At 38.2% G+C, this 25,388-nt stretch overlaps 1 protein-coding gene across 3 annotated transcripts in view; it reads right to left on the bottom strand.

The window, feature by feature from the left end:
- NCALD (neurocalcin delta) overlaps window positions 1-25,388 on the bottom strand; it is a 569,529-nt gene that overhangs the window by 18,559 nt on the left and 525,582 nt on the right. For all 3 annotated transcript variants that reach the window (XM_056823245.1, XM_007488170.3, XM_007488171.3), the window contains one exon: window positions 7,360-7,756. In XM_056823245.1, coding sequence (XP_056679223.1) covers window positions 7,360-7,737 — 378 coding nt within the window. In that variant the 5' untranslated portion in view covers window positions 7,738-7,756. The remainder of the gene's footprint in view (window positions 1-7,359; window positions 7,757-25,388) is intronic.

The raw sequence follows: 25,388 nt of genomic DNA, 5'->3' as shown, positions 1-25,388 counted from the left end.
TAACGAACAAGTACATTTTGGAAAAACATGGGAAAGATGAAATTATGAAAATGGAAACAAACAGAACCAAGATAACATTATATATAGCAAAGGAAATATTGTTTGAAGAATGACTTGTACACACCCACCTTCAGAGGAAGAACTGATAACTAGAAAAAAGTTTTTCTAATTACTAAGAAATAGTTTTATATGTACACATATCCCTTTGTCAAATGATACCTTCTGGGAGGGAAAGATAGGGATGAAGGAAGGAGGGAGAGAGTTGCCTGGGTATTTTAATGTAATAAACAAAAAAAAATAACTACATTTAAAGTTTTTTAAAAAAGAACACCTGAATTTAAATAGGGCCTCAGACACTAGCTAGTCTTGGCAAGTCATTTAACCTCTGTCTTCTTCTATTTCCTCTACTCTAGAATGGAGATATTAATAAACACTGCTTCCCAAATTTATTTTGAGGATAGCAAGAAAATAATTGCAAAGCATTTAGTTTAATACTTGGCACATAACAGGGGTTATAGGAATTTTAGCTTTATTATTATTATTATTATTATTATAGTGTGTTACCAGACTTGGAAGAAATAAAATGGCATTCTAAAATATCCTATAACTCAGCACAATCCTCACTGGTATTCTAAAATGAAGTTAGTTCCAATTGGAGGAATTTTTACAATGGACTGCCCATATTCAGGGATTCTCCAACTCTCATTAAAAAAAATAGCACTAACCCACATTTTCTCACTCAACTTCTCTCTTTGTTTTTATTGAATTGTCATGTACTACAGACTTAGGAGAAAATGTAGAGAGAGAGCAATAATTTCTGTGATTTGAACTCCCTGGATTTCGAGATTCTGCATAAGGAATTAAATCACAGAATAAAAGATCATAAATTTGGAGTAAGTAAGTATCTCAGTTCAAACCTTTTCATTTTTATACATTAGAAAACCAAGACACAGAGAAGCTGTAACTTGCCCAAGTCACACAACTAGGAAGTAGAAGATCCAGATCAGGTCTTTTGAATCTAAGGCTATTGTTCTTTCCTTTAGGCATTCTGGTGGCCCTGCCAAGTATTTATTCAAGCAGTTCAAATGCCCTTTGAATATCTTTTCCTCTTCTTTAGTTTCTCCCAGGTAATAGCTTGATTGATAATGAGAAGGATTTGAGCTGAACAGAAAACTGAATTTCAAAAATTGTGGAAAAAGTATATTGGAACCATGAAAAAAATGGCAGTGTCAAATATCTGAAGGGGAAAATTAGAAGGGTTAGGACTCTAAGATGAGGGGAAGTGGAGAGAGGAAGAAGGAGAAAGAGAAAAATTGAAAAGATACAATGGAGGAAGTCAGATCAGCTGTAAGATGCTAAAAGAGGAGATGGGGATTAATAACTCCAGAGTAAAAACCTCTCACCCCATTCCCACCCCCAAATCTCTAGAAATCTGTCCAAGGAGTTGGCTATAAGTTCTGCTAGCCAGAACAAGATCTTCCTCCCAGGACAAACAGTTCTGTGATCTGTGATGAATGTATGATGTTTGTTTTTCTTTAACTGATGAACTGCTAAGAAGGAACTAGACCCTCTAAAGGGACCCTTATAGTTCAAGAAATGACACTATGGATCTCTACATAGGTGTCACCAGGTTAAAGATGATTCGATTTCTGATGTTTAAAGTGGATACAAATGTTACTGAACATTGAGTGAAGTCAAAGATATAGAGCTCTTTCATAGTAGGAGGGAGATATACAAGTCCCTTACAACCATGAGGTCTATGGTTTCTAGGCCATATAATCCAAGATAGAATGGTGAACCTCCCAATATTTTTCAAATATAACACACATTACCTATGTCTAACCATTCATGTGGGGATAAATATTGTTACCAGAATAATATAAAATATTATTGAGAATTATAAATTTTGGACAAAAAAACTGATAATCTGCGGAAAAGAGTGTTTTTTTTTTAATTATAGCTATCAAATGAAAAGCTTCAGAAAGATTTAGGAAACAAACTACTAGGGTTTTATTTGTAGTTTAATTTTCTTTTAAACTCTTACCTTCCATCTTAGGATCAATATTATATATTGGTTCTAAAGCAGAGGAACAGTAAGAGCTAGGCAATGAGAGTTAAATAACTTATTCAGGGTCACAAAGCTAGGAAATGCCTGAGGCCAGATTTGAACCAATGATCTCTGGTCTCCAGATCTGGCTCTCAATCCACTGAGCCACCTACCTGCCCCTGCTCCCTTAATTTTATTTTTTAATCAGCAAAAACTTGCCTTCTTTCTCTTCTCCCTCCCTCTCTTTGAGAAAGGAAGATTATTATTCCTTTTATCAATATCGATAGCCAGGCAAAACTAATTTCCTCATTTGCCATGTGCAAAAAAAGTATCATTCTTAATTTTGAATGCTTCATGGTTGGTCATTACACTGATTTGAGATCCTAAGTAGTTCAAAAGTGGTTGTCTTTACAACATTATTATTGTTCAAATTGATCTCTTGTTTCTTCTCTCTTGATTCTCATTAGTTCATTCCTATAAGCACATATTCTCATGAGTATCATATTACTCTGAAATCATCTCCTTCACCATGTTTTATAGTATGATAGTATTCTATTGCATTTACATATTATAATTTATTTAGCCATTCCTCCAATGATGGGTATATCCTTCTCCAATTCTTTGGCATTGCAAAAAGAGCTGCTATAAATATTTTTGTATATCTTTAGCATTTGTTTTTAATTAAGACTAATTCCTCCCTTAATCTACCCTCCCTCTTATTCTTCTTTCCCTTCTGTTTCCCCACTTAGTGAAGTATTTTTCTGTACCCAACTGTGTGTGCATTCTTTCCTCCTTTGACCATTTCAGATGCAGAACTGAGATTTAAAATGTCATCTACTCCACTCCACATACCCTTTCCTCCTTATTTGTATAGATTTCTACTTGTGTGTGCTGATTATGTGAGATAATTTCCCCAAATATTCCCTTTTCCCTCCCTGCTCCACCTCTTCCCCCTATTCTATTTCTCTTCTGCTTTTAAGATAATCAAGACATAACAAAATCATTCCCAGGCTCTCTGTCTAATTAGAAGTCCTCTATGATCCCTGATGCTAATAGGGTTCAGTCGAGACATGTATCATCTTCCCATATTAGTCTTTGGTTAATCTCTTATGATTGTTCACTGATATTTTCCATTTTAATATTTCTTTTAACTTCTATTTTTGCCCTAGTTTCTATATAGCTTATATATACATATATAATTTCTATATAGCGCTGATCTTTTTTTTAATCAGAATTGCATAGATACACTATTTCATTAAAGGTCCATCTTCCTACATTTTTACTTGTTAGTTATTATATTTGCTGATAAATAAGACTCAACTATTATCAACCTGCTGAAAAGCTCTGTTGTTCAGAGGCTCAGAACTTCAAGTTTCCCTTTGGTCTGGGATTACTGCCCTGGCTATTCCTCTGCTGGCTTCAGCTTGGGTTAGAAGCTGGAGCTGAGACCTTGCTCTTCTCCTGCTGTGTGTGAGCCCCACAGCTACTATTGGCTTCTGAACTTGCCCACAGCCTCCTCTATAGCCTAATGTGTGTGGTAATCAACAGTTCTTCCTGACACATTATCCCTAGGTGCAGGTCCTCTCCTTGATCTCCCACAGGTCTATGTCCTGGAACTTGCTAGTGTCTCATGCCAATTTAATTAAGACAAAATGAAGTGGAGAATTCAGAGCTTTTGGAAAGACCTTCTTGAAGAGAAATAAATAGGCAGAGCAAAATAAGCAGAACCAGGAAAACACTGTACCCAGTAACTGCAATATTGTGAAATGATCACACATTATAGACTTAACTACTATGGGCAATACAATGATCTAGGACAATTCTAAGGGACGTATGACAAAGAATGCTGTACACTTCCAGAGGAAGAACTGTTGGAGTCACAATGCAGATGAAAGCATGTGATTTTTCATTTGTTTATTTGGGTATATTATTTGAGGTTTTAAAGCTTTATAAAATTATTCATTTACACAAATGAACAATAGAGAAATGAAAAATGAAGAGGTAACATTCAAGGCCTCATCAGTTTATTAACAGGGGGCAAACCCATTAATAAAGTGGTACAAATAACTCCCCTCAGTTAGGCCAATGACCTAGAGGAAGTGGTGCAGCTCTCTTTTATTGGCACAGAAGAAAGAACAGACCCAGGTATGTGAGGAAAATATGATAACTGGTTACAGAGCTAGAAGCATCATGGAGGGTGATATAGTGATAAAGACACTATACCAGCCCAAATGGCATTCACTTGAATCCCTTAAGAATAACAAATTTCTTTGAGGTAAGAACAGAACAGTGACTGGCAGTACTAAATTCTAAACAGCTCATGTGTTTTGTGCAGTCATTCAAAATAGTAGTAATGTAGCATAGGGTCAATTACAGAATAGAATTAATTATAAACTGATACAGAATCAATTTAATTTCTTCACTAGTGAGTGTTAAAGCTTCGAGTTGGCAACTGTTCCTTCACCCCACACAAATTTATACCCCTCTGGGCTGAATCTGGGATCTCCTCATGTCTACCGTCTCTCCTTTGGCTGAAATGCTCTGTACTGTACAGTTCTGGCAAAGCTCTGTTCCCTAGATCTACAGACAGCTATATTGGTCTTCCTATGCTGACCTTGGCTGGAAAAAAATGACTTCTTGTGATTTTTTTCCCAATTTCCTGATCAAGATTTGGTTTGGTACAGTTTCTAGATAGACTTGAGGAGTTTGTTTGTCTGCATGTTTGTTTTTGTTCTGAAAGGGAAAAAGAAGGTGGCTATATTTCCTCCTGGTTCTCCAGTACCATCACACCACTTCCTGAACTACTGGTTGTTAAGGAGATATATCTGATTAGAGGATTTGGATTTCTGAATGCTGACAAACCTTTGGCCAAGGATAGAGCATATCTAACAATAATTGGAAAAAATAGTTGCCCAGAGTCTTTCTAATCTAATTAAAGTGTTTTAAATTGAAAAGGAATGGAGTATAAATCTGCTTATGTAGGGTATGTCTACCAAATTAGATAACATAGAGAATAACTATATTGTAGAGATAATAATAGCAATAGAGCTATCTTATTATTCAAATGAGGCATAATCCAAATAAGGATCCAGCAATAAAAGCCCATTTTCCTACTATAAGAAGAATTTTGCTTCATAGATATCACTGAGACTTGGGTGGGATGGAGCTTCTGAATGGAATATGATTCTAGAAAATGTATGCCTTATTCAAAAAGAAGGGGATACATAAGAGGCGTTGAAGTAACTATTGTGAGAATGAATGAATGAAAAGACATTTATTAAGCACAAAATAAGTTTCAAGTTGCTATGTGTCAACCAGAGAGAGAATATTTGGGTGAAAATTAAAAGAAGCAGAAATATGTTATTTTTATGTAGATATACTAGGACAACCTAATCAGAAGAACATGGATGAATAGTTTGGAAAATAGATCACAAGCCTGGTACAAGTATATGATATACTAGTGATGGCAGATTTTCAATTATCCAGGCATCTTCTGAAGCTCTTTCTGCCAGAACCAAAACAGCTAATGCCTTAGATTGTATTAATGGTAACTTAATCCTTTAAAAGGCAGAGAGAATTAATTTTCTCTTTTACAAAATTTAGAACTTCATTAACAGCAAAAAAAGGTGAAGCACTTCCAGATACAAAGTAGAACAAAAAGAAGATTGCATATGTAGCTGTGAATTTGTATTATGAGCAGCTCACTTTTCTTTTAAAATATGTAATGAATTCACCATATTATTTTCAGAGCTAGCTTGTTTGTCTGTGTTTCCTGTTGGCCTTATTCTGTTCTCTTATGTGCATGTTTTAGAAATGTTTTAATGACCCTCATTGGTAGTCCCTATCCCTCTGCCAATAATCATCTCCAAACTGAAAGAATATAACCCTGTATCATATAAGCAAAATTACTCTATTGGCCATATCTCAACATTTATGTCTCATTCTGCACCATAGATCCATCTTCTGTTTCAAAAGACGAGGTGAGTAGGTTGAATGTTACATCACTGGTCTTTTAGAACTGTGGTTGGTCATTACATTAATTGGAGTTCTTAAGTCTTTCAGAGTTATTTGTCTTTACAGTTTGTTGCTATTGTATAAAGGGTTCTACATACAAGTCAGCAGAGGAAATGTTTAAAGGATTACTCTTCTATAAGAAGTTTTCCCTTATATGGAGGAAACTGGTTCTTGAATGATGAGTGATGAAGGCAGTTGTTGCTTCCAACATACCCAATTCTCCCTTGTCCTTTAAAAAAGGAAAAGAACCTTCACTTGACCTGTAACCTGGCATCTTACTTCCCTTTCTCAGTCAAAATTCTGAAAAAAGTTGACTATATTCAACTCCTCAACCTTTAGATGAAGCATTGCTTAGCATTAGAGAAAAGACAAGTTCAATTACTTATTCCTCTTCCTCTCCTCCTTCCTCCTTATCTTCTTAGTGTCAATATTGAGTATTGGTTTTAAGGCAGAAGAGTAATAAGGGTTAGGCAATGGGCATTAAGTGCTTTCCCAGGGTCAGTCACAAAGCTAGAAAGTCTCTAAAGCCAGATTTGAACCGATGATCTCCTATCTCCAGTCCTGGCTCTCCATCCACTGAGCCAGTTAGTTGCCCCTCATTTGTCTTCTGAGGTCCTTTGTGGTCTGGCTTCTGACCTTAATACTCAACCTGCTCTTTCCTAAATTGTCAGTGATCTCTCAGTTGCCAAACTGATGCTCTTTTCTCCATCCTCCTCCTTCTCAACATCTCTGCTACATTTAACACTGTTGACCATCCCTTTCTTGCAAACACTATTCTCTGAGTCTTTGTGATGCTCCTAGAATTCTTGCTAGATGGAGATACTTCAGAAGCTGATTGTCTCACTTTCTGGTGTTTGCTGAAGCTTCCAGATACTTGGGAAAGGAATTTGGCTTCTTTAAGCATTTTATAAGAAGAATCTTTGTCTCCTCCACTACTTCCCCTCCCTGATTCCTCAAAATGAAAGGATCTTCCTTAAAACCTTCTGAACCTCCAACCTTTGTAGTTTTTCTTCCCTTTTAGATTATAGACTTGGAAGGGACCCTAGAAGTCATCGAATCCAACCTTCCCACATTATAAATGAGAAAATTGAAGCTCAGATAAGTTCAAGTGACTTGCACAGGGTCACACAGCTAGTTTAATGTCTGAGGCAGAGTTTGAACCCAGATTTTCCCAACTCCAAGTCTAATGTACTATTTACTATTTCACTCTGCCTCTGATCTGGGGCATAAATTTGGTTCTGGTGTTCCTGATGGTATCTGATTTCAAGAACTAAGGAAAACAGAGGAATAAGACTTACCTGGACAATCTCCAGCATTTCGGCCTTGCTGATGTACCCATTTCCATCCAGGTCATACATGCTAAAGGCCCATTTCAGCTTCTGCTCCAGTTTCCCTCTGGATGTTACACTCAAGGCAATAATGAATTCTCTAAAGTCTATTGTTCCATCTCCATTTGCATCAAAAGTGCGGAATACATGCTCTGCAAATTTGGAAGCGTCCCCATAAGGAAAAAAGTTCCCATAGATTTTCTTAAATTCCTCCATGGATAAATGACCACTTGGGCAGTCTCTCAAGAAGCCTTTATACCATTCCTGGATCTCATGCTCGGTAAAGTCTGTGCTTTCCAGCAAATCCTGCATCACCTCTGGGCGTAGTTTGCTGTTTTGTTTCCCCATCCTGGTATTAGAGGTTCAGCTGCAAATGGAAAAAGGGAAAAATTAGGTTGTTATAACTGTTAGTCAGTCAATTGACATTAAGTACCTACCATGAACTGAGCACTGTGCTAAGTGCTGGACATACAAAGAAAGGCAAAAAAAGTCCCTGATCTCAAGGAATTAGCAACGTATTAAAGGAGACAGTATGTACATAGCATGTTGTTCAGTCATTTTTCTTAGGTTGTGCCTGATTCTTCATGACCCCATTTGGGGCTTTTGTAGCAAAAACATTGTTTTATTTTCTTTGTCCTTCAACTTTATATGTATGTATGTATATATATATATATAATATTTATACATTTACTCATAAAATATATATTTATACATTAGTAAAATATAAATTGTATACATTTATTTATAAAATAGGCAGATATATATTTATAAAATATATTTCTATAGTTGTTTATAAAACATATACTTATATATTTATTTATTTACAAAAAATTAAATTTATTCAACTGTAGAAAATGAATGCTCCACCAAGCTGAGCATAGGTGTATAAGGCATGCTCTTAGGTTAACAAAGAGGACCTTAAGTTAAACACTCAAGTCACTTCATTCTCCAGTTCATTTACAGATGAAGAAACTGAGGCAAACAGGGTTAAGTGACTTGCCTGGGGTCACCAAGCTAGTAAGTATCTGAGGCCAGATTTGAATTCAGGAAGATGAGGCTTCCTGACTCCAGGCTCAGTGCTCGCTCTGCTTTGCTGCTACCTTGCACATACTGCATGTACAAATTAGCTAAGTTGGTTGATAATTAACAGAGATGAGGAACTAACTAGCATTGAGGGAGATGGGGAAATACTTCTTATGGAAGGTGCGATTTTAGCTGGGGCTTGAAGGAAGCCAGCGAAGCCAAGAAGCAGAGCTGAGGTGGGAAGGCATTCCAGGCATGGGCAAGAGCCAGAGAAAATGCCAGGAGTCAGGAGATGGAGTGGCTTGTTCAAGGAACAGAAGGTTATGTTAACATATGAAAGTTAACCAAAGCCTTGCCAAGAATTAGCTTTGGGATTCTCTTTGGGAACAGTGTGAAGGAAAAGAGCTGTCAATGCAATAAAAAAGATAACCCTGGTCCATCAGTTTGCAAGAGTGAAGAACATTCGGGCCTCTCCTATCTAATCCAGGACTAGAAAAATGTGGCATAGAATAACACCTGTCACCTTCATTACTTGTTGATTAATATTTCCAAATTAGGCAATTTTCAAATGTCATCTGAACGTAATAAAGGAGGATAAGGAAGGGCCAAACAGAAAAGATCTTTTTAAATGCCAGTTAACTAAATCATGCCAAGAGAGATAATTGAAGCTGTTGAGTGAAAAAGTTGAAATGTTAAAAACTGGGCTTCGCAAAAGGGCAGATATGTTTTGTTAATTAAAATCTCCTCTCACAGCCCTCACCTATCAGATAAAGTCCAAACTCTTTAGCTTGGCATTCTGGGCCCTTTGCAACATGGTTTTTGTTTAAGGATTCCTAATGTGATATCCACAGATGTCGAAATTATCTGTGGAGAGATCTTAAGGGGATTCATGAACTTGGATGGGAAAAAAATGTTCCTTATTTCAATACATTTTCCCTTGCTATCCTATGAATTTTTATTTTATGCATTTAAAAGCATTATTCTGAGAAGGGGTCCTTAGTCTTCAGCAGACTATAAAAAGCATCCATGACCCCAAAAAAGGATTAAGAACTCTTATCTAGCTTTCCTTTTTGGCTTTATTTTATACTATTCCAGTACTCCACATCCAGTGAAACTAGATGACTGTTTGATGAACATGTCTCATATTTTTAGCTTTTATGTCTCTACCATTCCTGGAATGAGGCAGCTAGGTGCAGTGGATAGAGTGCTCAGCCTTGAGTCAGGAAGACTCATTTTCCTGAAATCAAATCTGGGTGACCCTGGGCAAGTCCCTTAACTTTGTTTGCCTCAGTTTATTCATTTGAAAAATAAGCTGGAGAAGGAAATGGCAAACCACTTCAATATCGTTGCCAAGAAAACCCCTAATGGGATCACAAAGAGTCAGATACAACTCAAATGATGGAACAATCAACAACAAAATACCTGGAATGTCCATCTCTGGGAATTACCCATATCTGCCTTTTGAAATCCCAGCTGTCAGTAAGGTATGGTAGGGGCATACTTGTAATCCTTGGTACATTCTGAACCACAGCAGGGTTAAAGCCAATCAGATGTATGCACCAAGGCCAGCATTAATATGACCAGCCTTCAGGAGCTGAGGGTCACTAAGGCTGCCAAAGAGGGTCCAAACTGGCCCACATCAGAAAAATAGAGCACATTAAGGCTTTTGTAGCGCTCCATTTTGGGATGGAGACCATGAGTGGACCCTGTACTTCCTGACTAGGCAAAATAGAAACTTAGGCTTCAAAGGTGGGGGGAAATCCTCTTTCTGGGAATAGTTTAATGCCTCCTTCTTCTCTATGAATCTTTCCCCCAGTCACTGGCCACATCACCTTGACATTACTGAAACCGCTCTCTTAACTAAAAATTCATTGTCTTTTTTTTTTTAACAGATTCCATTCTGTTTAAATTGTCTGTAGTATTTGAAACTCTCATTTTCTATCACTCTCCCTTAAGTTTTCACAATACTGTTCTTTCTGGACTTTTCCTTTGTCTGACTGCTTTTTTTGTTTCTTTTTGGGCGTCTTCCATACTCTATCCTCCAAGTAGGATTGTACCCTTATTGTTCAGATATCACCTCTTAAAACCAGAAGGCACAATGGATAGTGTGCTGGACCTGGAGTCACAAAGTCCCAAGTTCAAATCCCACCTCAGATATCTACTAGCTGTGTGACCCTGGACAAGTCACTTAATTCTGACCCAGTTTCTTCATCTATAAAATGGGGGTAGTAAAAGCACCTGCCTCCCAGGATTGTTGTGAGGAGCAGATGAGATAACATTTGTAATGTGCTTTATAAAGCTTCAAGCACTACAGAAATGCTACATAGTCCAACCTGTAAATAAATGAGAATCCTCTCTTCTTCATCCCTGTAAATTTTTCCTCTAACCTTGCCTTGACATCAGAAGCAAACCCATTCCTAATGGAGGCAGCCCATTCGACTGTGGGGAAATCCCAAGTGTCAACTGTTAGAGAGACATTTAGTGTAATGGAAAGAATGTAAGACCTAGAGTTGGGAGAGCTTATCTATAAAAGGCACTCCCAGGAGGAGAGCATGCCAGGCATAATGAAATTACAAAGGCTAGAAAATTTGGGATATATTCAGAGAATAGTAGAGCATTAATTAGAAAATAGGAACTCCAATATTCCTAAATTCAACACAGACCAGCCACCACTTGGACACTAAAACAAAACAAAACTAAAACTCTTGCCTTCTGTTGTAGAATTAGTAGTAAGAATCAGTTCCAAAGTAGAAGAGCAGTAAAGCATAGGCATTTGGGATTGTGACTTACTCAGGGTCACACAGTTAAGAACAGATTTGAACTTGTATTAATTAGAATTTTGAGCCCCTGGGCTTCATTCCCCAGAATTCCTTTTGTATCTCCCAGCATCCCTTTGCCTGCTCCCTCATGTCTGCGTTGTTAATAACTTTCTGTGGCTCTTCCCTCTCTCTCTCTTCTTTATGGAGACTGCGGCTGGAGTTAGCTAGCTCCCTTTTAATTCTAGTTTTTATTTTAATAAATCTTATAAATATAATACTTGAGTTATTTTATATTAATTTTCATTCTCACAAACCCATGTCTTCTTGACCCTATCTACACTATGCACTGGTGTTCTATCCATTGAGCCACCTAGCTGTCCCTCATCTGGATATTTTAAATCAGTAATTTAGAAGGCATAGTTGTCAAATATGCAGATGGAGCAATGCTGGGGACTTACCTGCTAAGGGGGAAAATACAAAGAGATTGTGGTAAGTCAAAACAAAGGACCAAATGTTTTAGGAAATATTAGGGATGAATTCAAACCAGTCCTCTGATGTTCTACATTCAAGTTCAGGAAATCAAATTACCAAATAGAGGATGGCAAGGAAATTTCTAGAAGACAGTTCTTATGTTAAAAGATCTGCAAGCTCCATGTGAGTAGTAGCAGCCAAAAAAAGTTTAGACTATATGCTAGGGCACATTTTAGGAAATGTTTGATGTCTGTAAGAGAGAGGTGATGGCCACAGTCCCACTGTTATTCATGTTAGTTCTGGGTGTTGGGAGGTTTCATTTTAGGGAACTAACACAGCAATACAGACCAACCAGGTGGGGAAAAGGATTGATAACCATCCATTTTCCATCATCATATCTACCATTTACATAGTACCTACGGATTGTGCTAAGCACTTCACAATTATTATTTCATTCAATTCTCACAATAACAGTGGGAGGTGAATGCTACTTTTATCTCCATTTTTCGGAGGAGGAAACTGAGGCAGACAGAGGTTAGATGACTTGCCCAGAGTTATAACTGCTAGTAAATGCCTGAAGTTGGATTTGAACTCAGGTTTGAACTCTATCCCTTGTGCTACCTAGCTGCCTCAAATAGGACCAATAATTGAAGAAACTGGACATATTTGTCCTGGAGAAGGCAGAGGATATGATAACCATCTATAAGACTTAAAGGGTCATTGAAGTGAAATTAGATTTGTTCTGTTCGATCCCAAAGAACAGAATAAGAAGCAAGGGGTGAATGTTTGAGAGAGAGAAAGAGGAAGATAGACTCAATTTCAGGGAAAAAAAAAACTCTTGCAATTAGAGCTGCTAAAACCAAGGTTGGTTGGACTGTCTCACAAGGGAGTGGAGACCCCTCAATGGAGGTCTTCAGAGGATGGCTAACCACTTATTGGAATGCCGTAGAATGGATTTTTTTTTTTTTAGCTATAAATTGACATAACTATATAGGATAGCTAGATAGTACAGTGGATAGAGTGCTGAGCCTGAAGTCAGGAAGATTTGTCTTCTTGGATTCAAATTTACTAGCTGTGCGACCCTGGGCAAGTCATATAACCGAATTTGTCTGTCTCCTAACTTGTAAAAATCCAGTATCTTTGCCAAAAAAATCCAAGTGGAGTCACGAAGAGTTGGACACAACTGAAATGACTGAATACTGAAACAGATGGCATCTGAGGTCCTTTGTAATGCTGAGATTCTATGATTTGGGAATCTTATACTGCCTTTCTTCTCCATTTGAGCTAAACATGTGTTTATTTGTTTTTCTTAGAATTTTAAAACTGTGTTCCAGTGGCATGTTAGCTATTGCAGGAAATCCACACCCAGAAATACATAGCAGACAGATTAAGAGAACATTAAATTATTTATAGAATATTAAAGTAATTTTGAGTTTGCCTTTGGGAAATACTTTAGAATATAGTTCTTCTCCCCCGTCCCCCTGCCTTTTTCAACTGATACATCAGAATTACATTTTAAAAAAATGAAAATTACTATGTGCCTTATTCTCGATAAGAAGTGCTATTTTAATATCTAAGTCTTCTGCCTTGGAGGAAGATATGATTAGGCTTTTCTGGAAACTTAAAACCCCATTCCTCCCAAACTGAGTGTAGCTCATTTAAAAAGTGGTTCTCCTTTATGAACACTTTCCACACTGCTATCCAATTTCCCCATCATTTTGGCTAAGCCCCTCACTTTGATTGAACTAAATGGAGCTATTTCTTGAAAAACAGAAATTAAAAAGGGTTTTTTGAATTCATTAGCACAGGAAGACCCTAACAGAAACAAGACTTAAGAGCATGGAACATATAACTTGGGAAATGAATGTTTGTGATTAGTTCTAGAATATGTTTCATGCTAGAATTGCACACATTTTTTTCTAACTTAAGTGAAGCATCTGGACTTTATCCGATTATATGCCAAAAAATCTCTACAGGGATATAATCTAGTCTTCCCTCCTCCCTCCTATTTTTTTTAAGTTGGAGTAATGTCCAGTAGAATATTTTTCATTTGGGAGATATGGATTTCTGTCTCCTAAAACCAGTATATGGAGGCCTTAAAGGATTCTCTCCAAAGATTTCATAAAAGTACCCCCTTTTCTCCTCCCCCTTTTCCCTCACCCCTGAAAGAACTCCAGTTTTGGATGAGAGAAACTGTTTAGGGTCAGGCCCTAGGACTGAGGGGCAGCTAGATTGCACAGTATAATACGAGCCCCAGAGTCAGGAAGACTCATCTTTCTAAGTTCAAATCTGGCCTTAGCTGCTTACTAGGTGAATTACACTGGGCAAATCATTTCACCTTGTTTGTGTCAGCTTCCTCATCTGTAAAATGAGCTGGAGAAGGAAATGGCAAACCAGTTGAGTATTTTTGCCAAGAAAACCCCATATGGGGCTATGAAGAATAGGTCACGACTAAAAACAACAACAACAAAAAAAACCCCCAAGGATTTGAATAAATATTGAATAAAATAGTATTGAACTTAGTCCATATGAGTCCAAACACTTTGGGGGACTCAGGGTCAAAGGTTAGAGAAGCACAGATCAATCACAGATAGCAAGACTTAAGAAATCAAGCCTTTCATTTTACAGGGGACATCCAACTAACATAGTGGATACAGTGCAGAACTTGAAATCAAGAAGACTTGAGTTCAAATTCTATATCAGACATGAACTATCCATGTGACTATGGGCAAGTCATTTGCACCTGCCTCTGCCTCCTCATCTGCAAAATGGGAATAATAATAGTATCTCATAGTGCCATTGTGAAGATTAAATTTTATAACATGCACACACACATATACAGTAGGAACATGTTTTAAGTGACCAATATGTTCCAAGCCTGTTCACTGAAGTTGAAAATCACAACTAATAATGAACCCCATTATTGCATCGGTATTTCTTATATGAACATACCTAGGCATTCAATGACTTTTCTTAGGCTTATCAGAGCTATCAGCCTCACGACTCTTCTACTTTGGGGCCCTTTTAATTACCAAGTTGTGTTAATGAAACAAAGAGAAGCACTGTTCTGACACAGACAGAACTTGTTACAAGGGAGAACTCCAGACAAGACTAATGTGGGAGCTAATGTTTGGTGCAAAACAATGATTCACAATGAACGATTCTCAGAGTGAGAATGAGCGTGATCAGACGAACCATTGCAAGATTTTCTGTTGCTTGAGAGAATGGCATGATGTCAGTGTGTAATTAAGAAATTTTATTCTATGTATTTTTCTACCTTTCGTTTTTTCAATTTCCAATTGCATATACCCAAATTCACATGTGTTGTATTTGCATAAAACAAGGTCCTATTGTATCTATAGTATGTGGCAACAAATTATTTTGCTCTATATCAATATATACATATAACTATACCGTGCTCTTTCAATGGCTTTGTAAGCTTTTAAGTGCTTTGTAAATGTTAATTGTACTATTATTTACATGCTAGTATTTTTATATTTACATGCTAATTATTACTGAAGTTGAGAATCTTGCTCACGGTCACAAATCATGGCAAAACTGGGATTCAAAACTAATTCCTTGATTGCAAGTGTTGTCTTGAGAAAGCCTTCTCTGATCCCCACAGCTCAAAGCAATAGCTCTCCTAAGAACTCTTGTTACATGCTGCTTAATGTTTCTGTGTACTTACATTGTTTCACATTACAGTTGTTTGCCTGTCTTTCCTCTTCCAAAATATTATATGTTGCTTAGAAGCACCTACCTCTAGCCTACTGTCTTTTAAAATGTTGTAAATTTTTTATTATTTTAGAATATTTTATTGTTCCATGGTTACATGATTTATGTACTTTCCCTCCCCCCACGCAGAGCCAACAAGCAATTCCACTGGGTTATACATGTATTACCATTCATTACCTATTTCCATATTAATCATTTTTGGAATAATCATTTGCTATCAGCAGCAAAGTCAGTGATATTTGATTGTCCCATCATGTTTCCGTCTCTGTGTACAAAGTTCTCCTGGTTCCATCATTTCACTCAGCATCAGTTTATGGATAGCCTACTGCCTTTTTATACAAAGATACATCGCCACCCAGCCTTTAAGGTTGGAGAGAACTTGGAAGTCATCTAGTGCAACCTCTTTCATTTGACAGCTAAGGAAGCTGAGATTCACAGATATTAAGGTCATGCAAGTAGAAGAGGCAGGATATAATAAAATGTTAATTGCATCAATGGATTGGAGGAGTGGTTCTTGCAAAATATATTTCTCTGAGATCTATGAAATGCTACAGCCAAACTCCACCCCATGACTTCATTCTGAAAAAAAGTCATCAGAAGCAAAAAAGGAAGAAGGGTACTGACTGGAAGAGGTCTAGAGAAAGAAAAGTTTAATGCATTTCATAGAATCAGTAGGGACTTCAGACACTATCTAGTCAAATTTATAGCTAAATATTTTAATACATTACAAGGAACTTAAAATACTATATAAATGCTAGTTATTGCTATTGTTGTTATTATTACTTAATATAATATTATCTTGGGGTGGGGTGCTATTTTAGAGCCAGATTTGGAGTCCAGAGGTCCTGGGTTCAAATTTGACCTCAAATACTTCCTGCTGTATGACCTTGGGTAAGTCATTTAACCCCCATTGCCTAGCTCTTACTGCTCTTCTGCTTTAGAACCAATATATTGGCTCTAAGACAGAAGGTAAAGGTTTATATATATATATATATACATATATATATATATATATTATCTCAATTGGCCATCACAACAACCCTGAAAGATAGATGCTGCAATTAGATGGTGTCCCATACAGATAAGACTGGAGCCAGAGTGTAAATTATTTTAAGTCCCAAACAAATTAATATGTATTATATTCCAGAGGCAACAGGGAACCTCTAGAGGTTGGGACAACTAGGTGGTGCAGTGGATAGAGTGCCAGGCTTGTAGTCAAGAAACCTCATCTTCCTGAGTTCAAATCCAATTTCAGATACTTTCAAGTTGTATAATCCTGGCCAAATCATTTAACTCTATTTGCCTCAGTTTCCTCATCTACAAAATGAGCTGGAGAAAGAAATGACAAATTACTCCAATGTCTCTGCTAAGAAGATCCCAAATGGGGTCACAAAGGATTGAACATGACTGAATAACAAAAAGGTTCTTATGTAGGGGAGTCATGGTTAAGTAGGGGAGTGATTGGTCATAGTTAAATCTGTCCTTGAAAAACATTAATTTGGCAATTGTGTAGAGGTTGGAATAGCAAAGGGAGATATTGGCTATAGGAAGACCCATCAAGAGACTACTGCAATAGCCTAGAAGATAGAATCAATAATATTTGGCAACAGATTGAATATGGGTGGGTATGGAGTGAGAAGGAACAATCATGGATGGCTCCTGGACTGCAAACATGGAAGAACAGTTGCCTGGAAGAACAGTTGTCCTCTCACTAAAAATGCAGAAATTAAGAGAATGGGAAGGTTTAGGTAGAAAGATAACCAGTTAAGTTTTAGATATGCTGAACTTGAGATGTATATAGAATTCATAGGTAGGAAGGACCAGTAAGCCACTGAGGATTTGGGACTGGTGCTCAAGAAAGGGATTAAAGGTTAGATGTGTGGATCTGGGAATCATCTGCGTAGAGATGATAGTAGAACCCATAGGGTCTTATGGTAACACCATGAAAAAGAATGTAGAGAGAGAGAAGAGAAGAAGCCCAAGATAAGGTCCCTAGGAAACATCCCTGCTCAGTGGATAGGACATGGACGGTGTTTCTGAAAAGACCATCATCATATGTAGATGGAGAAAAACAACTGAGCAGTATCAACAATAATCAGGGAAGACAAAGTAGCTAGAAGGAGTAGGGAGGCAAATAGGGTTAAATATTGTAGAGAGATTGAGAAGTACAAGAGTTAAGAAGAAAAAAAAAGACTTTGGATTGATAATAAATTATCCTCTGGTGGCACCAGAATGGGTCAGTCAGCTAGCACTTGTTAAATGCATACTATCTGCTAGGCAGTGTGCTAGGTGATGGGGTTACAAAGAAAGGTAAAAGCTACTTAAAGCCTATTGGTCAAATGGTAGAGACAGAAACAAGAATGGAAAAGGATAGAAAAATCAGGAGCAGGTAAAAAGGGAGAATTAAGGAGTACAAGCAACTATTTTTTAGGAGTTTGGCTATAAAAGGCAGGAGAGAGATATAACAATAACTGGAGGGGATAGTACGATCAACTGATTTTTTTTTTTTTATTGATGGGGGAAATCAGGACAGCTAGGTGACTCAGTGGATAGAGAGCCAGGCCTAGAGAAGGGAGGTCCTGGGCTCAAATCCAGCCTCAGGCACTTCCTAGCTGTGTGGCCCTGAGCAAAGTCACTTTACCCCAACTGCCTAAACCTTACATGTTCTTCTGCCTTGGAACTGATATTTAGTATTGATTCTAAGACAAAAACTAAGGATTTAAAAAATAAAAACATAAAAGAGACTTCCCCATCCCTGGAGTGTTTTCCCTACTCATCTGTGCCTCCTGGCTTCCTTTAGTTCTGATTAAAATTCCACTTTCTACTGAAAGCCTTTTCTGATCTTCCTTAACTTGTGCCTTTCCTCTGCTGATCACCTTCAACTTGTTTATATGTAGTTGATTGAATGTTGTGTCCCCCATTGGATTGTGAGCTCCTTGAGAACAAGGCCTGTTTTTTGTCTTTCTCAGTAACTCCAGGGCTTAGCCTAGTGCTGAACAAATAGTAAGTACTTAATAAGTGCTTGCTGATTTGATAGGAAAGATTTTTCCAAGTCATTAATAATGAGAAAATTGCAAATCAAAACAACTTTGAGGCTTCACCTCGTGGAAAGGCATTTTAAGATCTCTGTTGGACTTTACTTTGGCTCCTGTTGCCCTGAGTCTGAACTGTGGCCAAGGGGCCAAACCCAGGGGTGAGTCACCCCAACTTTCTCTCAGGGGGCTCAGGCACAGGACAAAGGAAAGAAAGGACAGTGATAGAATATTTGTAAAAAGACCAGCCTCTAAAATGCTGCTAATATAGCTGTTATCAGACAAACTATTCTGGAAAGAAATTTGCAATCATGTTAAGAAAATGACCAGAATGTCCTTTGACCCAGAGATCCCATTACTAGACATGGATTCCAAGGAAGTTAAGAGAGAAAATTCTCATATTCACCGACACATTTAAAATGGCACTTTTTTAGCTGTCAAGAAATGGAAAGAAATTAGATACCCATCAACTGAGGAATAACAGCATATTATGTAGGGACTGAACCTATGGTTTCATTTGCATATGGTCAAGAAGCTTCATCTACCATGCAGGTTGAGACCTGCTCTCCAATTTAGTCTCAGACCATTGCCTAGAGCACTGAAAAGTTACATGACTAGTATTGAGTTGAGCAATTCGTATATAATCAAGGTGGGACTTGAATCCAGGTCTTTCTGACTTCAAGGCCAGTTCTCAATTTGCTGTACCAAGGTGACTCTCTTTAAACAAAAAGGGATAAACAGAGCAGCTTACTATTTTGCTATTAACAAAACATGCACATAAAGAATACTGAGGAGTGTGGGAAGAATTTTATGAACTGATGAAAAGAGAAGTAAGCAGAACCAGGAAAAAAATATGTACAATGAATTAAAACAATGTAGATGGAAAAATAAAACAGCAACAAAAACCAAAACTGCATAATGTGGAATATAAAAAATATTTATACACATAACAAATAAATAACATAAATATAAATAACCTTGGCCTCAGAGAAGAGATTAGAAAATGCATCTTGTTCCCTTTGTTCTATAGAGGTGAGGGATTATGGGTATAGAACATTGCATGTACTTTTAGATTCAGCTGATATATGGCTTATTTTTTGTCAAATTAATTTTTTAGAAAATTATTTGATTTAAAAGCTGGCTTCCTGGGGAGTGGAAGATGAAGAATACATTTAAGCATTTCTGTTTGTGAGCAGCCTTGTGATTTCATTGGAGAAAGCTCCCTTTGAGGAACTTTGACTATCAATCTCTCTACAACTTAAGAGTCTTAGTAAATTGTCTGGAAGCATTAGATGTTTAACTGACCTGTCCAGAGTTATGTAGACAGTATGTAGCAAAGGAAAAACTTCTTCATTTAGAGCCAAATTAAGGTTAAACAAGCATCAATAAATTATTTTTATAGGAAAATAAAGATCAGGAGGAGAATGGGTGTGATAAAAGGATTCTTGAAAGAGAGGACTGGGGATAGGAGTAAGGGGATTAAAAGGGTTGACAGTGGCAAAAAGCCCACTACACATTTATGACTATATCACATTTGATGACAATCAAAGACAACCATGCTAACATGCCAAAGGACAACCATTAATCACTTCTTTTTTCTAACATCATGCCCTACTCATTGGAGCCATCAAAACTGCCCAGAGGAATCTGAGAACACTCAGTAGATTAGAGCCTGTAGACAAGGAAGCTATTCCCTTGGGTTGTTAGTAAAGGTGAATGCTACTAGAATTCTGTCAGGCATTATGGAAGAAATGTGCCACTCAGAAAACCACATAGGACCCGAATGTCCTGAGCAATAATAATAATGATAATGTATCTAACTATTAAGAAACACTAAGTAGAGAACTAACAATTGGAAACTATATTCTAGGCAAGATGTCCTAGTTATTTAAATTAACTTATTTAGTATAGTTATTGAGAATAGCTGGCTACTTGAATATCCAGTGGCAAGAAAGTATATATAAGGCTTTAGTGTATATGTGTGTGTATATGTGTATACACAAATATACATATATATATTACTTTCCCCAGAGAGTCAGACATAATTATGTATGTATAAATGTAAAGTAGGACAGTTAGGTGGTATATATAGTAGATAGAGTGCCAGGATTGCAGTCAGGAAGAGTAGAGCTCAAATTTGACCTCAAACATATACTATCTTTATGACCCTGGAAAAGTCACTTAACCCTGTTTGTCTCAGTTTCCTCATCTGTAAAATGAGCTGGAGAAGGGAATAGCAAACCACTCCAGGATCTTTACTTAGAAAATGCCAAATAGGGTCAAGAAGAGTTGGTCAAGACTGAAACAACTGAATGACCACAAAATGTAAATATATATGAATATCCATTTAATGTAGTTAATACTACATTAGTTAATTAGTTAATGTAGTTAATACTACATTAAATAGATATGCATATATAGATTTATATCATTCCAGTTACTTCTAGGATTAAACAGAAACAGCTGTTTGTCATTTAAAACCTTTAAGGGGCAGCTAGGTGGCTCAGTGGAGAGAGTACCAGGCTTAGAAATAGGAATTCCTGGGTCCAATTCTGCCCTCAGATTTTTCCTTGCTGTGTGATCTTGGACAAGTCACTTAGCCCTAATTGCCTAGCCCTTATCACTCTTCTCCCTTGGAGCTAATGTTTAGTATCAATTCTAAGACAGAAGGTAAGGGTTTAAAAAGAAAGCCTTTTACAACCTTGCTTCAACCTACACTTTCAGTCTGAATTATATTTTCCTCCCTTTTACATACCCTATGGGACAGCTGAACAATACTTCTTACTGTCTTCACAGAATTCCATCTCACTTTGTACAGGCTGCCCTTCCCCTACACCTCTCCAACCCAGACACCCGGAAGGCACTCCTTCCTCGTTTCTACCCCTAAGAACTCCTACTTCCCTTTAAACTTCAACTCCAATATCATCTCCTGTTTGTTGTTTAGCCATTTCAGTTGTGTCCCACTCTTTATAAGCCTATTTTCAGTTTTCTTGGTAAAGATGCTGGTGTGGCTTGTCATTTCCTTCTCCATCATCTCATCTCCTACATGAGGTCTTTCCTGATCTCTCCAACTGCGGCTTATTTTCCCACCCCTCCCCTCACTTCACCAAAAGAAAAAATTGCCTCATATTTATTTTGTATTTGATAGAATGTCAGCTCCCTGAAAAGCCTGGGTTGTTTTTGTTTTTGTTTTGAATCTCCAATACCAAGCACACTGCCCATCACACAACGGGGACTTAATAACTGCTTATTGTTGGATTGATTGATTGATTGATTGATTGATTTCTAACTAGCTCTGTCCTTGAAGACAGGTACCATAGAATAGTAGTAGCTGGAGAGCTGGTCTCAGAATCAGGAAGAATTAGGTTCAAGTCTCTTCTTATTCACCAGCTGGGTGACCTTGAGCAAGTCATGCAGTGCCTTAGAGAGGTTCTTGATGACTGGAAGTTTTGGAGCAGGAGCTGACCTACCCTGGAGGAAGGTGTTAATTCTTCCTAAATACCAACAAGTTTTCAAATAGAGTTCCACACGTACACACACAAAGAAAAAAAAAATCCCTGAAAAGTTTTTGTAAAATGAGGCGTATTTACAATGCACTTGAGGCAGCTCTTCATTGAAAGGAAACTTGCATGAATTCATTTGCAGAGTGAATTATTTGTATGCTGGTTCACACCGGAATTTCAGAACATAAACTATATCAATGCTATGACACCTCATTACAGAGCAGATTACTCAAGAGACCAACACTGCAGACTTTCCCGACTCATGTGGGCCAAATATAATCTTCCTAGTGTTCAACTATAAATTAAAAAATTGACCACAGATGCAAAAAGTAAAAAAATCCATTCCCAAACAAGATGATAAACACAAGAAGTCAACCATGACCAAAAATCTAAAATATTTAGTAATTTTCCAGTTTATAAAGAATGAGAAAATAAAATAGCAGCCCAAAGTGACCCCTTAAGGATGGGAAAAATCAGAGGCTTGACAAGTCACTGGAATGCTTTCCTTCCTTCCTTCCTTCCTCCTTTCCTCCCTTCCTCCCTCCTTCCATCCTTCCTTCCTTTTCTTCCTTCCTTCTTTTCTTTCTTCCTTCTTTACTTCCTTCCTTCTTCCTTCCTTCCCTCCCTCCCTCCCTCCTTCCCTCCTTCCTTCCTTCCTTCCTTCCTCCCTCCCTCCCTCCTTCCTTCCTTCCTTCCTTCCTTCCTTCCTTCCTTCCTTCCTTCCTTCCTTCCTTCCTTCCTTCCTTCCTTACTTCCTATACAATAAGAGACCTTTTGCAGCTCAATGCCTTCCAAGGCCTTAAAAGCCCTGTGACTTATTTCTTTGGAATCAAGAGTTAAAATTTTCCAGGGCAAAGTCCACTACTTACACTGGACATCTTGGGATGTCCAGTGTAAGTAGTGGACTGAGGGAACAAACCAATGCAAGTGGCAGAAAGATTCTGACTCTCCTGAAATGGGTTTTGCCAAACACTAGTGGCTACAAGCAGATTTTGGCAATGACTTGGCCGTCACGTGAGCTTGGAGAGAAGGTGGTTTGAGGAGGCCCTTCAGCTAACTCAGACTGGCACAGCCAGGACATTAGCACTTTGGCTGGCCTACATTCCATTTGAAGTTTCACCTCATGGAGCATTTCTAAATGAGGAAACTAATTATAAAAAGGCATAGGCAAAGAGAGGAACGTACTAACCTGGGATAGCCTGGCCTTTAGCAGTCTTAGCCACCTTGAGTTTACAGAAGGCTACAATTCAGCAAATCTTGATGTTAGAGGCCTTTTCATGTCCCCAAAATAGATTAAATATATTTTTGAAAGCATGTTTTTAGTTTTCTAATTGGAAGATGCTTCTTTAAACAGTTTTGATAGGGGAGCTTATACCTATATTTTGCTATTCACTGGTTTTTTTTGTTTTTTTTTTCAGTCGTGTCTCACTTTTTGTGACCCTATTCGGAGCTTCCTGGGCAAGGAAGATGGAATGGCTTACCATTTCCTTCTACTGCTCACTTTACAGATGAGGAAACAGAGGCAGACAGGGTTACGTGACTTGTCCAGAGCCACATGCATAGTAAATGCCTGAGGCTGCATTTGAACTCCTATATACACACCTACACCTCTACACAGTATGTGTATATGTGTGTGTAGGTACATATATGTATATAACTATCTGCTCACACACATGCATACATATTCACACGTAGGGACAGAGAGCCTTGTTCCCTCTCACCAGACCTCTTCTGGAATACTGTGTGCATTTCTGGATGCCATGGGTGAGGCAGGACATTAATAAGCTGGAGATGGTCCAGAGGAAGGCAACCAGCAGTAATGAAGGCCTCTAAGTCCCTGTCACAAGAGGATCAATGGAAGTAACTAGAGATGATAAACCTGTAGATAAAAAGACTCTGAGGGGCCATGGCAGTGGAATGAATGAAATTCTCTGGAGGCTGTATTTTTAGTTTAAAAATATCAATTTATTAATCTGTCACTTAAGAAAACCTAACTAGCCAATGAACTCCCTCCCATTCCAAACACACATCATAGAACTCAAGCCAGGCCAGAGACCAGAGAGAGAGCACTCAGAGGCCCAAGTGCAAGTAAAATTATTGGCTAGGCAGGAGAGCTGGGTCAGAGGCTTAAGCTGGAGCAAAATCGGCAAGGGAGGTGGGGAAGGGAGAGAGACAGATAGAGACAGAGAAGAGAGGGAGAGGAAAGGGGGGAGGGGGAGAGACATTCAGAGAGAGGAGGAGGGAAGGAGAGAAGGGGAGAGAGACAGCGAGGAGAGAAAGAAAGAGAAACAGAGACAGAGCGAGGGGGAGGAAAGGGGGGAGGGAGTGACAGACAGAGACAAAGACAGAGACAGAGGGAGAGAGATAGAGAGACAAAAAGAGACAGAGAGACAGAGAGGGGAGAGAGGGAAGGAGGGAGAGAGACAGACAGACAGAGAGAGAGAGAGAGAGAGAGAGAGAGAGAGAGAGAGAGAGAGAGAGAGAGAAGGAGGGAGAGAGGGAGGAGGAGAGAGACAGAGACAACATGGCCAGAAGACAGGGGCCATGAGTGAGTAGCTAGACCATTCCTATTGTGCAAACCAATCATCATCATCTGACATCTTCACTTTAGTCCCTTCCCTTCCTGGGCCATCTTTGATTGGTGAGCAGACACACAAGGCTAGACCTCAGAGACCTCAACTCTTCCCTTACCACTTCATCACAGGAAGAGGTGGTTCTCAGGATGCCAAGAAGCCTTCCTGCCATTATATTTCAAGCTTCCCCCTAATATTGTTGCTGCCTAGCCATCCTCATTCCCTAATCAAGCCCTTATCTGCAGATAAATAGGGAGGTCTCCATCCCACTAGTTTTTACATCCAGACAAAGGCAGGGAGAATCCAATCCAATTTCATAGTCTGGGAGTGAGACAGCTTTGTAGTTATTAAAAATGAAATTGTTCTTGGGTGCCAAAGGAAACCCATTTCTCAAAAAAACATCCCAGTTCTATATTACTTTTCCACAATGGCTGTGTTCAAGTATTTGAAGGGCTCTCGTGTGGAAAGAGAGATTCAGTTTGTTGTATTTGTCACCAAAGGCATAACCTAGGGCAATGGGTAGAAGCTGCAAAGAGTCTGAATTAGGCTTAATGTCAGGGCATTAGAACTATCTTCAGGTAGACTGGGGTGGTTCAAGAATTGGGTTATTCATGGTCTATGATAGTCTTTAAACCACTTATCAGCTATGACAGGAGGGATTTCTTTATAGTGATGGGTTGGACCAGATGGCTATTGAGGTCTCTTCCAATTTTCAAATTCTATGATGTATACTGTCATAAAAAATAGGTGAAAGATAGATGGATGGGTGGATGCATAGATAGATTTAGAGATATGTAGGAAGCTAGGTGGTACAGTGGATGTAGCACCAGATCTGGAGTCAGGATCTGAGTTCAAATCTGAGCTCAAACACTTACTAGCTATGTGGCTCTGGGCAAGTCACTG

This window comes from Monodelphis domestica, chromosome 3 (genome assembly GCF_027887165.1).
Source record: "Monodelphis domestica isolate mMonDom1 chromosome 3, mMonDom1.pri, whole genome shotgun sequence".
Classification (NCBI taxonomy): domain Eukaryota; kingdom Metazoa; phylum Chordata; class Mammalia; order Didelphimorphia; family Didelphidae; genus Monodelphis; species Monodelphis domestica.
This window is presented reverse-complemented; position numbering and strand designations above follow the sequence as displayed.